Source organism: Chaetura pelagica, unplaced genomic scaffold, assembly GCF_000747805.2.
Source record: "Chaetura pelagica isolate M959 unplaced genomic scaffold, ChaPel_1.0 scaffold526, whole genome shotgun sequence".
Lineage (NCBI taxonomy): Eukaryota > Metazoa > Chordata > Aves > Apodiformes > Apodidae > Chaetura > Chaetura pelagica.
Window position 1 is genome coordinate 138218 of NW_009953500.1, and position 16022 is coordinate 154239.

The window sequence follows — 16022 nt, forward strand, 5'->3', positions numbered from 1 at the left end:
CTGCTGAAGCAGTTGGGTTGTTAGACTCAATGATCTCCAGAGGTCCCTTCCAACCCCCATGATTCCATGATTCTCACGTGTGGATTTGGGAAGTGGGTTTCCAGGCTCCCTCTGCAGGGTGCTCAGCAGCCTTGGGAGCTGGAGGGGAGTTTCAGGCTATTGCAACATCTGAAGAACTAGAGATGGGAAGGAATTGTGAAGCACTGAGATCAGCTTGCTGAAGCTGGCAGTTTTCAGCACCTGGGAACAGGAGCTGGAACTCAAACCATTGTCAAAACACACAAGTTCAGCTGCTTTAACAGGGCCACTATTACCATCCTAGGAGGGCTCTTTCCTTTTTTTGTCACCAAATTCCCAATGAAAAGTTTCTCATCAGCATAACTATGCCCCAGGCCCATGAATTCTGAGAAGATAACTGTATGCCCACCTTTGTCAGGCTCTTCATACCACCTGCAGAAGGAAAAGTGTATTTCTGGTGAGGACTTGTGATTGTGCCAAGCTGACACATCGAGGTGAAGTAATTGCAGATGTGCAAAAACACACAGGTGGGCTGATTATTTGAGTTTACATCTTGGGTTGGGAAAATGCAAAAGGGGAGATACTCACCTGGTAACTTGAGGAAATAATGGCTGTATTGTGAAATGGGAGTACAACATGGTGTAGTGATGATTTAGAGGACCAAAGTGAATGGACCACTGGAATCTCAATTAAATGAGTGTGAACAGTGTTGTTTCTCTCGGGGTTTTGAGCTGAAGAGGCAGATATTTGAGATCTGGAAGGCTAAACTACAATTGATGTTGCTCTCTTAAGAAGCCACTGAGAAATGTTGTTTTGCTTTTCTCCATGGTGTGTATAAAGTCGTGTGCGTGTGTATTTCAAGCATGCCAAGAGTTGTGCTTTTTCTTCTCTTCCTGCTGTGTAAGAAACAATTCCATTTGACAGTAACTCCATTAGGAAAATGCAAGTCCAGTGCCTTCCCTTGATAAATCAAAGTCCTCTGAAGAATGTGCAGGTCTTCTTTTAATCAATACCTGATTAATCAATAGGCAGAAATCTTCCTGAATGACTAATCCATACCTGCCTTGGTGATTGGCCCATCCTCACTCCTCATACCACAGTTGACTTGGCAGGATTTTTACAACTTTGTCTTTCTTTCTCAGTTGCCATCAGAAGAAAAGACCTCTGCTGTGTGCTCTATTGAATTGTCTGTCTTTTTGCTATTCCTCCCAGTACATGAGTGAGTAACCTTCCTGCTGTGTGCAGTGCCTGGCTGCTGGACTTCTTTGGCTTGGAGATGCTGCATCTTGGTTGTTCAGCGTGTTCCCAGTGTAGGACAGATTTTTACCCTCCATTCCCTTGTTAACTTTCAAGTTTCTCAGGAGTCTCTCTTCTTCCTAATAGCCTGCTCTAACTAAAAGCTCTAACTAAAAAACCTGTTTGCTTCCCTTATTTCTTAATTTGTGGAGAGTTTTTTTTCATAACATTAGTCCTTCTTAAAATGCTTTCTGCACAGCCTGTGTTGCTAAACGGGTGTGTTGCCAAGTCTAAATGCAGCATTGTCAGCTTCCAGTCTTGGGCAGAGCTGATGTTGCAGATGCAAAGTCTGTGCAAATTTACTCCTAAATCATGTTTGTGCATGCGTTGGATAAGAAGGGATCTGAAGAAAAAGGTCAAGGTTTTCTCACTGAATTGTCCAAAGCTGTGCTCAGCCTGGGATTTGATCTTGCTTTCTAGTCCCTTGATATAAATCTATAGCTAAGTGGCATTAATCACAGAATCACAGAATTGCCAAGGTTGGAAAGGACCTCTGAGATCACAGAGTCAAGCCATCAACACAAAAAAACCCCCCAAACTACCACACACAAAACACCCAAAAAACCCCCCACAACTTCTGCCTCTAGAGCATATCCTGAAGTGCCACATCTCCATGTTTCTTGAACACCTCTGAGGATGGTGACTCCACCACCTCCCCGGGCAGGTTCTTCCACTGCCTGACCACTCTTTCAGTGTAGAAACTCTTCCTAATATCCAGTCTAAACCTCCCCTAGGCAACTTTGGACCATGTCCTCTGGTCCTGTCATTATTTACCTGGGAGAAGAGCCCAACACCCACCTCCCTACAGCCTCCTTTCAGATAGAGGGCAGTGAGGTCTCCACTCAGCCTCCTCTTCCTTTTTAAGTTGGTGCAGATCAGAGGAAAGGCTCTTACTTTCATTCCCAGAGGAAGAGATTTGGTTTCCAGTCTCCAGAGCTACCAACATCTGCTATCTGGGGCTGCCGCTGAGAGCCCTTAGCTGTAGGCTCTTCCTTGGCTTTTTCTGCAGCCTGTTTTGCTTACCCCTGACTGTGGTAGGAAACAAGCAGTAATTTCTTCCTCTGGGGAACTGGGAACTTGAGAAGAAAGTAAAACATTTGCCTAAAGGCTGCAGTATGAGGCAGGGCTTCAGCTCTGGGAAGGGTTGATAGGGCAATTTTCAATCTGCATACTTTTGAGCTTACACACCTTCTTAAGACTTGATAATGAGTCTTGCTTACTCAGCCATCATCCTTACTAGCTGGTGCAGAGACACAGCAAACTTGCTGCCATCCTGTCAGGACTGAAAATAGACCCGGTAGAAAACCCAACAAAAGTGAAAAACAGAGGTCAGGTGAATCCTGAACCTGAATCAAACTTACTTTCCCTGTGGCCTGGAAAGCATCTGGCAGGTTTTAGGTACATTGTCTGGGGAAGAAGGTGTCTCTAGGAGGCAGCCTCACCTGGGACTGCAGGTGTTGATTAAAGCACATTTCCCAGCTGGAGTTTGATAAAAGTCCTTCCCAAGAGCCCTTCAGAAGCTGCATAAAGTACCTTTGTATTGGGTTACTTTGTCTTAATGTTGTTTATCCTCAGGCTTGTTCATATGTCTGTGTATGAATAATCTGGATGAGTCTATTGGATTTGGTGCAGAAGGAGCTGATACCATAAAATCTGGATTTATCTGTATGGTTATTGGAACAGGATGTATTTTGTCCTGTTATGCTCCTGTCTGAGCTCTATAGGTAGAATCATAGAATCATACACAAAATGACTTGCAATGGGCCCTGAAACTGCAGCATGGAAGAAGTTTTTGTTTATTTCTTCTTTGCTGCATAACTGATCTTCTATGCCATTACCACCACTTCTGAAATGCAGCTTGGGATCGTGTGCCCACATGCCTGGGGAGTCACAAGGAAGCAGGGGTAAAACATCTCTCTTGGTTTTCCTCCCATGGGCCATCTTTGCTGAGAGGATGGGAGGTGAGAGAGGCTGTGCTAGAGAAGTCCCTCCCTGAGGTTTTGCCTTCACCTGTAAGTGGCAGGTACAATGTGAGCAGAATTGGAGGGGTCTGTTCTGCAGTCGATGGTCACTTCATCAGGCTATGACTTGGAACTGTTGTGTTTGTACAGACAGCAGAAAAAAGACTAGTTTGAACAAGTTTGGTATCCCAGTTTTTCCTGGAGTGCTGTGTCCACCTCTGGAGCCCTTGGCACAGGAAAGACATGGAGCTGTTGGAGAAGGTCCAGAGAAGGGCCATGGAGATGATCCAAGGGCTGGAGCAGCTCTGCTCTGGAGCCAGGCTGGGAGAGTTGGGGTGTTCAGCCTGGAGAAGAGAAGGCTCCAGGGAGACCTTAGAGCAGCTTCCAGTGCCTGAAGGGGCTCCAGGAAAACTGGGTAGGGGCTTTTAACCAGAGAGGACAGTGATAGGACAGGGGTAATGGCTTTAAACTGAAAGAGGGGAGGTTTAGGTTAGACATCAGGAATAAATAATTCACTGTGAGGGCAGGAAGACACTGGAATAAGTTGTCTAGGGAGGTTTGGATACCCCCTTCCTGGAGGTTTCAAGGGCAGGTTGGATGAGGTTTGTGCAGCCTGGTCTGGTGAGAGGTGTCCCTGCCCATGCAGGGGTGTTGGAACCTGGTGATCTTTAAGGTCCCTTCCAGCCTTCACCATTCTGTGATTCCTCTTCTGGCACTGCTGTCTTTCTTATTCATTCCAATGACTTGGCATTGCTGGCTTCTCACCATCTCAGCTGTGACTTCACCTGCAGGTGACACAGCTTTTCTCTGGGAAATGAAAATGAAACTTCTGCTAGAAAATTCCCTTGGTAGCAGGACCTAAACTGCAGTTTGGTATCATAACAGAGCTTGTTTTTTCTCTCTGGGTCTGCAGATGGTTAAACTACAGCTGCCCAATGTTCCTGCACAGTCTGATGTGCAGAAGGTGCCCTCCTTGAGTTACTGCTTCGGTCACTGGAGCTGTGGTGAAGCAGAAGCTTAAGAGTTGGGTTTCTCTGTCACTGCAAAGACATGCTGAGTTCTTGGACCTGAATGTCTGATGTGGAGTCAGAAAAACTTCCTTTAGCAAATGTGTTTCTTCACTAAGCATGTTGTGCTGAGGAGACCAAACCTCACTCTTGTGGAAAAGGGATTCCTGGTAACTGACAGAGATCTGTGGGTTCTGCTGGGTCTTTGCTCACCTTTCTTTTGCTCCCAGCTGAATGTGAATTTCCCACCCCTTAAAGCCACTGCTCTTCCTTCATCTCATTCCCACAGGTTGGTCCAAGATGCCACACAAAACAGACTGGGGAAATGAACTGCTAAGCCTCCAAATAGGCTGAGGTATCTGACTTTTGGTATCTAGTTCCCAGTTCATCCTGCCACCTTCTTGCTTTTGTTGAACTAAAGGCTGAAGTTCCTTCTGAACATGCCTCAAGAGATGAATTGGCCACTTGTACAGTGGTGGCAGATCAGCACTAACAGTGAAGGAAAACAGAGATCTCATGAGACAAGTAACTAAATAAGACAAAGAACTCTGGACAGTCCAAAGCTTTGCATAAAACCAGTTGAGCCCAGGAGGCAGGAGAGAAAACTAACATGTAGGGAGAAGAACAGTATGTTTATTCTCAATTTCTGCATGTTTAAAAAGGATGGGCTGAGCTCACCAGGCAACTTTAGTGCCTGACCAAGAGGCAGTTCCACTGTGTTAAATCTGCAGGAGAGAGAAAGGAGGAAACAGTTTGGAAAGGTAAGGTTGAAGGAGGGAGACTTCAAGAAGCACAACACTTAGAAATGGGATCATAAAAGGAATGATTGCTGTGTGTGTGGGTTTGGAGACACAGGTTGATGCAAGTGCCTGGGGAAGAGCTGAGTGTTGGCACAGAGGCCTCCTGTAAGGGTCTGCTCTGAGAGGAGCATCTGGGGCCTGGATCTCTGAAACAGGGATACTTTCACAAGGTCCAGACTTCCCAGCTTACAAACTTCACCTCCAGGTAGGAGCCAAACCCAATCTGAAACTGCTCAACTCTGAGACAATCCATAATTTTCCCCCAGTTGTGTCCTGTGCCTTGCTCCCTGGATTAATTGATATAAGCCAGCTGGACTGTGGGTGGATGCCTGTTACCACTGCCCTTCTGGGAAAAGGAATGGAGCATGGTACCTGTCATTTTGTCCCCAAGCCTCTTTTGTGTTGTGTTACATTTTCCCAGCATGTTGTAATAGCTTCCCTCTTCCTCAGCCCCCTTTTGGTAGCATCAACACCTCTTTTTGTTGCCAATCCCCTGTTCTAGCCTCTCTGTGCAAAGAAAAAGACCCTCTTTGTGCTGCATTTTCTTTGACAAATCTGACCTTAGAGATGAGAAAGGTTCAAGTACATCCAAAGCTGATGTTCCCATCAGGTTTTTTTTTCAGGTGACCCTCCTCAGGCCTTTAATGGGACAATAACTACCTCTTGAGTTAGTTCTTGGCTTTCCTTCCCCTCCTGGTTGCGTCAGTGTGTTGCCTTGTGAGGTTCTTCATGGGGAGTAGGATTTGTCCTGCTTTGAATAAGTAGCTCCAAAACCTCTAGGCTGTTTTATTATTTGTATAGGGCAATAAAAAAAAGATTGATATTTTTACCATATATGTAACAGTGCAACTCAAGCTTTTCTGTGGCTTTCTCAGCATGGTAAGTCCTTTATACAGCACTATTCCAGAGCCTGTGCTTTTGTGCAGTTTGAGCATGTTTTCTTTGGGTAATAAATAACAATGTTAGCTTTTGAACTCCAAACATAAAATATAGATGTAAAATTGTTGTAAAAGTGTAGTTGTGGCAGGGCTACAGCTCCTTCTGATGTTAGATTATAAATGCAGTCATTCCATCAAGTGGAAATGGCCAGATTTATTTGGGTGGAGCAGATGTTTTCAGTGGTGATTGCTTCTAGCACATCCTGAAAATGTTCTTTGTCTACTTCTTCTGTGAAGAAACCCTTGTGGAAGCAAAAAAATTAAGCTGATGATTGAAAACCTAGTTAGTATGATAGTAGAATCATTCATCCACCAGATTAATAATTGAGATTTAACTTTTTGCCCAGGCTGTCTGAATTTCTTTGTGTGCAGGGGGATGGGAACCACAGGAGTTGTGCTGCTGAGGATGACATGTCTGATTTGAAACCTGATAGTTGAAATAATTAATTGGTAACTAGACAGCTGTTTAATCCAATGGCAGGTTGTGATGTCTGGTACTGTAGTGGCTCTGCCGTTTTCTGTTTTTGTTAAAGCTCTTAAGGGCTGTAAGTGTTCCATTCTTGAGCAAAGTATGGTGTTCTGTGCCCATCTCCAAGATCTTGGACTTCTTGTTGCCTCTTCTGTTTCTTCTGTTTATGCAAGACTAACAAAGACCTCCCCAGCATGGGAAGGTGGGAGGGGGGAAAAATGGTAGGTCTTTTTTCTTTGATTTTCAATGGATCATATTAAGCTTTTGTGCTTTGTGGAGGAGTGAAAGAACTGCCCACTGTTTTATAGAGGCTCCTTGGGGAGAGCAGACACAGGGGTGAGGATGTCCTCAGTTGTCCTAGGTGACCATGACCAGCTGCCCTCTATCATCTCCAAGTGACAGGGTTATGTGCAGATGCTCTTCTGAGCCTGACATGCTGGACTAAGAGCCTCCGACTTGAGCACCTGATTAATGTTGTGTTTTTCTTGCTTTTTTTTTTTCTCTGTTCCCTCCCTTCCTCCTTTTCCTGCTTAACCCAGAAAAACTGATTGAGGGACTCAAATCTCCTGAGACTGCGCTTCTGCTCCCCGATATCCTGCCTCTGGCTGACCCCTTCGGTAGCACCTCCGATGCTGTGAATGGTAAAAATAACCCTAGGGCACCTCCTCCTCCCCTCGTCCTACATGGCATGTCTTGTCCTGCATGATAACTCTGCTGTTCACCTCCTGCTGGGCTCTCCAAACAGCTGCTCGTGGGACAGGAAGGTGTGGATGAAGCTGAGACAGATCTGCCTTTTCCCCTGAGGTCACATCTGGGCAGCAAAGACTTGGGATTTGCAGTTAAAATCTAGGTTGGGCACAGCAATGTGGCATCACTGTGCCTTCTGTGTTCTTCTGGTCTTGGTAGAAGAAAGTTAATGGTTGACTGAAGTAGAAGATGAAAAAAAATCCGTGTGTTACTGCTAAAGACGTTGGTGTGTAACCATGACCCATGGCCTCTCAGTCTCCCCACTTGCCCCTCAACAGGATGAGGGCAGCGCTGGCCTTGGCCACGAGCTGGGAGTGCTGGGCTGCCATGGGCCCCTGTGCAACAGACTCCAGGCAGTGTGAAGACTCTGGCGTGTTGTAGAGTCACATTTTGACCTGCTTGCCAAATGCACTAAAGACTAATAATTGCAGGCTGCCCTTAGAGTCATGGAGTCTTTCAGGTTGGAAGGGACCTTAAAGATCATCCAGTTCCAACCCCCCTGCCTTGAGCAGGGAACCACCAGACCAGGTTGCACAAAACCTTGTCCAACCTGGCCTTAAAAACCTCCAGGGATGGGGCATCAACAACCTGCCTGGGCAACCCATTCCAGTTCCTCACCACCCTCAGAGTGAAGACTTTCTTCCTAATATCTCACCTAAATCTCCCCTCTCTCAGTTTAAAACCATCCCCCTTGGTCCTATCACTGTCCTCTCAGATTAAAACCCCTTTGGTTGCCATCTGCTGCTGTTGTGGTTTTGGGTCCCAGCCAGGGTGCTCTGGCTGGCTGGTTGCAATCTCATAGCTTTGAGTAGAAAGGTAGGAAACCAGTTCACTGTAATAACAAACCTTTTTCTCCCTTTTGCAACTTCTGGCAGGTGTCTTGAATGCTTTTAGATAATCGTCCTGCAAATTTCAAGACACACACACACTGCTATGCAAACAAAACCATGAATTAATCTCTCTTGGGTTGACTAGACCATTCCTGATCCACTTGAGTGCGTTCTTGCTCTTTAGTTTAATTTCTTGGTCATTACCTTGATGTTCCAGTTCCAACCCCCCTGCCTTGAGCAGGGAACCACCAGACCAGGTTGCACAAAACCTTGTCCAACCTGGCCTTAAAAACCTCCAGGGATGGGGCATCAACAACCTGCCTGGGCAACCCATTCCAGTTCCTCACCACCCTCAGAGTGAAGACTTTCTTCCTAATATCTCACCTAAATCTCCCCTCTCTCAGTTTAAAACCATCCCCCTTGGTCCTATCACTGTCCTCTCAGATTAAAACCCCTTTGATTGCCATCTGCTGCTGTTGTGGTTTTGGGTCCCAGCCAGGGTGCTCTGGCTGGCTGGTTGCAATCTCATAGCTTTGAGTAGAAAGGTAGGAAACCAGTTCACTGTAATAACAAACCTTTTTCTCCCTTTTGCAACTTCTGGCAGGTGTCTTGAATGCTTTTAGATAATCGTCCTGCAAATTTCAAGACACACACACACTGCTATGCAAACAAAACCATGAATTAATCTCTCTTGGGTTGACTAGACCATTCCTGATCCACTTGAGTGCATTCTTGCTCTTTAGTTTAATTTCTTGGTCATTACCTTGATGTTGGCCCTTGAGGAGGAGACCCAGACAAGCAATATACCTGGCTGGTATGACTGTAACACTTAATCTTCCATGTCTCTCCCACTCTGCTTTATTGTTTCTATAAGAACAAATCTTTCTGTCCAGCCTTCGTGAACATCTCCTTTTGTGTCCTCATAATGGCTACCAGCATGAGGTGATACTGGGAACTGGTGTTTTCAAATAAGAGATTAAGCTCCAAAACTTTTATCACCTCTTTGCTCCACTGGGCATTCAAAATGAATAATTAAATAAATGAATAAATAAAACCCCATGCCTTGGCTTTTTAAAAGCTTACCTGGGAATATGTGAGGGGCTCCACAGTATTTTAATGGCCTATTTTTCCTAATGACTCCTTACAGGTCAGTGTTTTCCTTTTGCTGGAAAAGGATCTTGCAAAAGCTTGGTGTTCAGCTGCCTCAGGCCTTCTTGTTAGTTGCAGGGAAGGTGCTACCAGCTTCCCTTTCCACCCTATGGGTATTTCAAATTGGGCTTGCACAAATTAAAATGAATGCATTTAAAGAAAAGCTCCAACCAAGCAAACCCCAGTGTGTCACAGTCTTCACATGTGATTAAATTAACATCAGTCCAACTTCAGCCTCTTGCTGCCGCCAGCAGAGCTCACACGCAAGGAAGGGTCACTAAAGGGTTCAGGCAACTGCTGCCTTGGTTTCTCCTTACTCTGTGTCTTGCAAACTAACCTCTGGCTTCTCCTCCACTCTGCTTTTCTGCACGTTTGGAAAGGAAAACCTGACGTACCTGTTGAGAGTCTCATACCTGGCCTGGAGGCTCCGTTGCCCCAACGCCTTGTGTCGCAGAGCGAGTCGGTTGCCTCCAACAGAACAGGTTGGTGAGGCAGGAGGGTTTGGGGGAGCTTGGGTGCATCGTGCTGGGGGGGGCTGTGGAAATGGGAGTGCACTGTCTGCTTGAACAGGAGCAGCTCTGCTGCTTTTCTCACCCATGTAAACTGGGTTTACTGGTGTGTCTCGTGAGTGGCTGCTGCGTGGCTCCTGGAGGGCCAGAGTTCCTTGTCTCTTTCTGAGGAGCAGTTGAGTGTTCCTCCAGCTGGTAGGAATCTGGAGGTGCCAGAGAATTGCTCCCATCAGGTGCTTTTGAAATCTGAGGCAGTCGCTGGTTTTGGTCTGTTCCATCAGGGCAGTGTTCCAAGCAGTTCCTGTCCCTGACTTATTGTGAAGGCCTTGATCTGGCCACTTTTGCAGCAGATGGACTTGACATCTGTTCAGAGGTCTCTTGTGAAACAGCCAGTGCACTTAGTTTTGCCAGGGGGTCCCTGCAGCTCTCCTTCACTCCCCACACCCCCCTCCACTCACCTGTCACTTGTGTGGGACTTTGCTGTTGTCTACTCAGCTCTAGAGGGCAGTTAGCCACAGAGAATGTGTCCTGTGGTGCTAAAGGTGTTGGGAATCCTCTGCCCTCACTGCAGAGCAGCAAGAAATGTTTTCCATCACCAAAGAACAGCAGCTTTTGTGCTGCCTTGGCATCCAAGCTGTGTTTGTACACTAAGCAGTGGGGGGTTGGTTTGTGAGATCATGAACTTATCAGCATTTGTGTCCTGTTTGATGCTCCCGTGTGGCCTCTGGATGCCAACCTGGACTCAGACTCTCTCACTGGGGAAGATTCTCTGCTTGACTGTTCTCTGCTTTCTAACCCTGCTGCTGACCTCTTGGATGAGTTTGCTCCTGTAGCTTTCACAGCTCAGCCTCACAAAGGTAAACTGTCCCTTTGTCTCTAACACCTGCTCAGTTCTGGGGGGCTCTCCTTAGCTGTCATGAAGTGAAGATGACACCAGTTTACACAAGAGGTGCTCTGACCTGTTTTTCTGGTGATGTTTTGTTTTGGTTTTTTTTCCCCAAGCCATCGTTTTGTTTTCTTCCCAAGCTGGTGAAACTTGGGGTGCACATTGAAGTACTAAGGGAAAAAACTCAGATGGAATTATTCAGCTTGACTGTGAAGTTTTATCAAGACAGGTGACACCTTCCATGGAGCAGGGAAACAGGTGGCCTAAAGGGTGGGCTTCTGTATACATCTCTCTTGCAGGTTTGTACTTGAATGGTTTTGCTTTTGCACATGGAATTTCAGACCTGCTGTTATGCTGCATTATTAATTCTGGAAGGGAGCCCAATCATCATCTATGCTCATGTCACAGGTTTTTGAAACATAAGGGTTTTTTTCTTGGATTTTTAGTATCCAAGGAATATTACTGATCTCTCTCAGGTCTGGAGAATGTTTTTCTTTTCAGAGGTTATCAAGAGAGGCTTCTTGAGTCACATTGTAGTGTCACAGCAAAGATGAATGAAAGTTGGAGTGCAGCATCCAGTTGAAAAATGGAAGTTTCCCAGCAGCACAAAACAAAGCTGCAGAAGCAAATCAGACCACATGTGGTAATTCCTTAGAGCTGCAGATCAGCCCTTGCAGAACCTCAGTGTCTGAGCTTGAGGGGAATGGTGGAAGTACCATCCAGTGATCAGAGTTCTGTTTCTTCTTCCACTGTTCTTAGGAATAGAGGGCCCTGGGAAGCTGTGTCCCAGTTCTGATAGCTTTTTTTCTCTCCAAGCTGCAGAGCACCCAGCTGGAATCTGGGCCCTCTCCATGCAGTGTGGCTGGAGTGGTGGCACTGAGATAGCTGGGAGAGCTCTCAGCTGGAATGCCACTCACATGGGGAGCTTCTCCTGCCACATCCCTAGTAGAGGCTAAAGCAGTTGCTAGCAGTGCCTGTGTCCCTTGGGGACAATGCCACATGCTAATGGATGACTCACCTAAGCCAGGCTTGTCATGGTTATTGTGTTGTGCACATCCACCCAGGTGGGAGGGAAGGCCCAGGAGCTCTGTGCTATTTTTGCCTTGAAAAGGGAGGCCCAGAGCTCACCCCCCTTGGCAATGGGTTTTGCTTAGCTAGTTTGGTAAATATCCCTGTAGCAACAGAGGAATTGCTGCAAAAACACTCTGTAATCAATTTTTTACCCTTGATGGCACTTGCCCATGAGTTTGGGTTTTTCATAGAGCTTTTGGGTTTAAACAAGCAGTTGTGCTAATTGCTCATCACTAGGATACACTTCCATGGCACTTTATTTGGAGTAAATGGCTTGAAATGTATGTTGAGCAGTTATTGCTCCACGTCTAGAACGTAGCAAAGTGTGACTTGATGAGAAAATTAATTAACAAACTCCTGCAGGACTTCTCCCAGCCTGCCCTGCTGTTCCCTCTGGGATGAGAGAGGCCCACATTTGATGAGGAAAGTGAGGCTTCTGTTAGCAGGAGAATGTGTGGTGGAAATACTAAAATCTTCCAAAACTCTTTGTGGCTTCTTTTCAAACTCTGCTTTTTGTAGCTCTGGGTGTGGTCAGCAAGTCAGTCTTTGTTTTGTTTGCTTTGCTTATCCAGTCCTGGCTTTGACTTGAAGCAGCTCAGGGGCAGGTGCTGCTGTCCGTGGGTGCAGTCAGCCTGTGGAGCTGCCACACTGCAAGTTATCAAGTGGGAACAGGAGAGGACTGAGGGGGAATCTCGTCTGTGATTATCAGTACTCGAAGGGTGGATGTCAGGAGGATGGGGCCACTCTTTTTTCAGTGGTTCTCAGTGACAGAACAAGAGGTAACAGACAAAACATGGATATAGGAAGGTCTGTCTAGATATGAGGGGGAACTTCTTGACTTGGAGGGTGACAGAGGATCAGCTACCCAGAGAGGCTGTGGAGTCTCCGTCCCTGGAGACGTTCAGAACCAACCTGGATGCCATCCTATGCAACCTGCTCTGGGTGACCCTGCTCTAGCAGGGGGTTGGACAAGATGGTTTCCAGAGATCCCTTCCAACTTCCAACATTCTGGGATTCATTCTGTGATTCTATGACTTGAAAAAGCAGCCGTGGTCTGGGCAGGGACTGATGCTCCAACCATGCCATAGTACCCTTTCCTTTCTGCTTTACTAGGCTGTTTTCTGTCCTGTGAATTTTTGCTCAGCCCTCAGGATTCCTTAATTAGCATTTGCTGAATACAGCACCAAGCTGCATGTATCAGAGGGGAGAATTTTTCTGCTTATGGTGACACATCATCATCAAGATGAGCTTAAACACCACCGAAGGTGCCCAAAAAGGGAAAGCCTTTCCCTCCCCTTAGGAAAGAGAGTCCGTAATTGAGCAGTGCTCCTTCAGTAGCTGCTTGTACAGCAAACTCCAGAGCTAGGAACAATTGTATGTACAAATGGGGTGAAATGGAAATAGGATGTTTGCAAAGGCTCCCAGGTGGGTTGAGAAGAGCCACAAATAAATAACTCCAGAGACAGTGTGATAACAAGATGAGACTCTGTTAAGATGCAACATCTTTGTTTTTGACACTTTACAGGCTTCTATAGAATTTTTGGAGTGTTTTTCTGGGTCTGATCCTCCAGAGAACAGTGTATTTCCACAACTGGTTTCTTGGATCATCTCACCCAAAACCTGTTAGCATTTTTGTCAGCTTAAGGTTAAAAAGCTTTTATTCTTGCTAGGACCCAAACAGGAATGTTCCTGTTCCTTGGAAACCATCGACTTGTATGTGTTCTTGCTGGGCTTTCAGAAATATTTCATGTAGTAATTGAAGACCAGATTTTTGGAAGGTATTTTAGGTGTCTAAAGAAACAAATTTTAATGCACAGTGAGAGTGTGAAAGTCCCTAAAGGTGTGTGATTGCTTGATAAGGCAGATAAATGTCTCATCATCTGTGGAGATTGTTGAAAGTGCCTCTCACCAAGTGTCTAACTGCAGTTAATTCCATTGATTTCAAACCATGTTATCTGCCAGAACTGCTCTGGGGGCCTTTAAAGAAACTCTCTCAGTATCTAGTTACATCTTCAGGCATTTTAACTCCTTAGAAATCTGACTTCATATTGCACTTCTTGTTTTATCACTGTGGCTGAAAGCTGAGGGGCTTTGTCTCATGGTGGAATTTCTTCTCTGTGTGTTTTTTTTTTTCCTCCAGCCCTTTTCTTCTCCCTGTGCCTGAGAGCTGGTAACCAGAGAACTAGATTGCTCTCTTAAATTGTACTAATACCTGACAGCCACTGGATGATGACAAAAATATACCTTCAATCCTGGGCAGCTTAAGCCCCAGGCTTTTCTCACAGCTTTGAACTATGTCAATGGTTAAGCCTTCAGATTGGCCAGATTTTATTTTGGTTCTCATGACTTGGATTGTTTTTTGGGTTTTCATCCCCTTCTGTATTTAATTGGTTCTCTTACCTCTTACTTTCCTTACCAAAGACTTACCAACTTTATTTCACCATTTAAGTGAAACTTCTGCTTCTAAACCCTGTCTCTAAAAACATGAGTATGTTCTAACAGTTTTTAGCGATTCTAACCAGCCTTCTCTGCTATCTTTGCTTCCTTTCCTGTTTGCTGTTTCTCCTTTATGCTGCAGAAGATACTAACCTGATATCAGGCTTTGATGCTCCTGAGGGCTCTGAGAAAGTGACAGAAGATGAGTTTGACCCAATTCCAGTGTTGATATCCAAAAATTCACAAGGTAAGCCAGGATGTCGGGGTGAAAAAGGGAAGGAAAGAAGGAAAACAATGAGCATAAGTTAGTTCTGGAGCAGTGGTGCAGCAGGAGATGTGACATAATGCAAGTCACAAACTGTAAGATACTCTCATGGTAGTATTTAGTGAGATTAGTCTTTCTCTGTTTTACATTGGCCTTGAAATTCCTGTGGATTCTCTTGGAGAAGTTTTAATGTCCAAAAAGAGAACAGATGTGAAAGGATCTTTAGGTGCCATGAAGTGATTTCTGCCTGGCAGGCACACAGGTCCCTCTGTGGCTGCACTGCACTGGAGACCTGTGCTCTCCAACCTGCTTATTTACTGATCAAGCCAGTGGAAGGAGATCCTTTGTCTTCTACATGAACTTGGCATATGGCACAAGAAAGGGAAATGATACAGTCCTTTACAACTCTGAAACTCATGCTGGAAGTGAGTTTTTTCACTTCTGACTGATGGCTCTCAGAGGTGCTTGTGGGAGCTGGGTGTGAGATGTTTGGTAGATGGTCCCCCCACCTCCTTTGAAGAGCTTGGAGCAGTCAGAGCCCTTAGGATAGAGATTGGAAAGTTTCTCCTTTTGCAGCATTCCTGTCACCTAGATCACATTAATGTGGGTCTTTGCCAGCAGTTGCACCTGATGTAGGGGTAAGTCCAAGCAGCAGCACTGTTTCTTTAAGAGACATAATAGTGCTTCATTTTGTAGTTCTTGTAGGGACAGAATTATGCAGCATTTCGCAGCCTGGTCAGTCAAACAGGTCTTCTCTCTGGAGTCAGGCTGTTAAAAGGTTTTGATTACAGCTTTTGGTATGCTAGCATAGGTTTAAAAACGTGCTCCAGGGCTCTCTTATTTTGGTTTTGTTTTGCTTGGTTTTTTTAATTTGATGTTAGAACTTTTTCCCCCCCCCAAACTGTGTGTTCAGCAGGAATGTGCTGTCACCTGCTCTGCACCCAGTGCCAGCTTTGAGAGACTGACACACATTAGGAGAAGCTCTCAGACATTAGAAACTCTGCTCCTCCTGGAAGTCAGAGATGATTTCCACCCAAGCTGGGCCAAGATAGGCTACCTTGAATAAAAAGGAGCATATTTCCTTCAGTTTCAAAGCACCAGTTGTAGAAAGCCACATGACAGCTCAGCTCCCCTGAAAGTAGCTGGCAACTCAAAGATGCTCTTAGAGCAGCAACTCATTTTCAAGACTCAAAACTCTGAACAGTCCTTTTTGGAGGTTGTGGGAGTTGTTGCAACTGCTTTTTAGATCCTTTAGTAAGGACAGAATTCTGCAGCTTGGATGTAAACCCTGAGAAATAAATGGTTTGTTGGCTGCTGGGATGTGTTTTCATGCCAGTCTAGTGAGCCAGGCCTGGGGGTGGGCAGAGGGGGGAGGATTGAGCAGGGGAAATGTTGTTGCTGTCTTAATGCAATTAATGAGAAGAGCTTGAGCAAATTTTCTGTTTTGCTTTGACTTTTTTTCTTGCTTGCTTGCTCTTGAACATCTGAAACTGTCGTGTGTGTGTGTCCTGTTCAATACTGAATTCCTATCTCTCACACTTTCAGGTGGGCATTCTAGAAACAACAGTGGAAGCTCTGAGTCCAGTCTTCCCAACATAGCCAGGTCTTTACTGCTGGTGGATCAGCTCATAGACCTGTAG

At 45.6% G+C, this 16022-nt stretch overlaps 1 protein-coding gene across 1 annotated transcript in view; it reads left to right on the top strand.

The window, feature by feature from the left end:
- AAK1 (AP2 associated kinase 1) overlaps positions 1–16022 on the top strand; it is a 48373-nt gene extending 32351 nt beyond the window's left edge. The window contains exons 16-20 of the mRNA XM_009999348.1: positions 7029–7130; positions 9596–9697; positions 10471–10580; positions 14253–14364; positions 15928–16022. Coding sequence (XP_009997650.1) covers positions 7029–7130; positions 9596–9697; positions 10471–10580; positions 14253–14364; positions 15928–16022 — 521 coding nt within the window. The remainder of the gene's footprint in view (positions 1–7028; positions 7131–9595; positions 9698–10470; positions 10581–14252; positions 14365–15927) is intronic.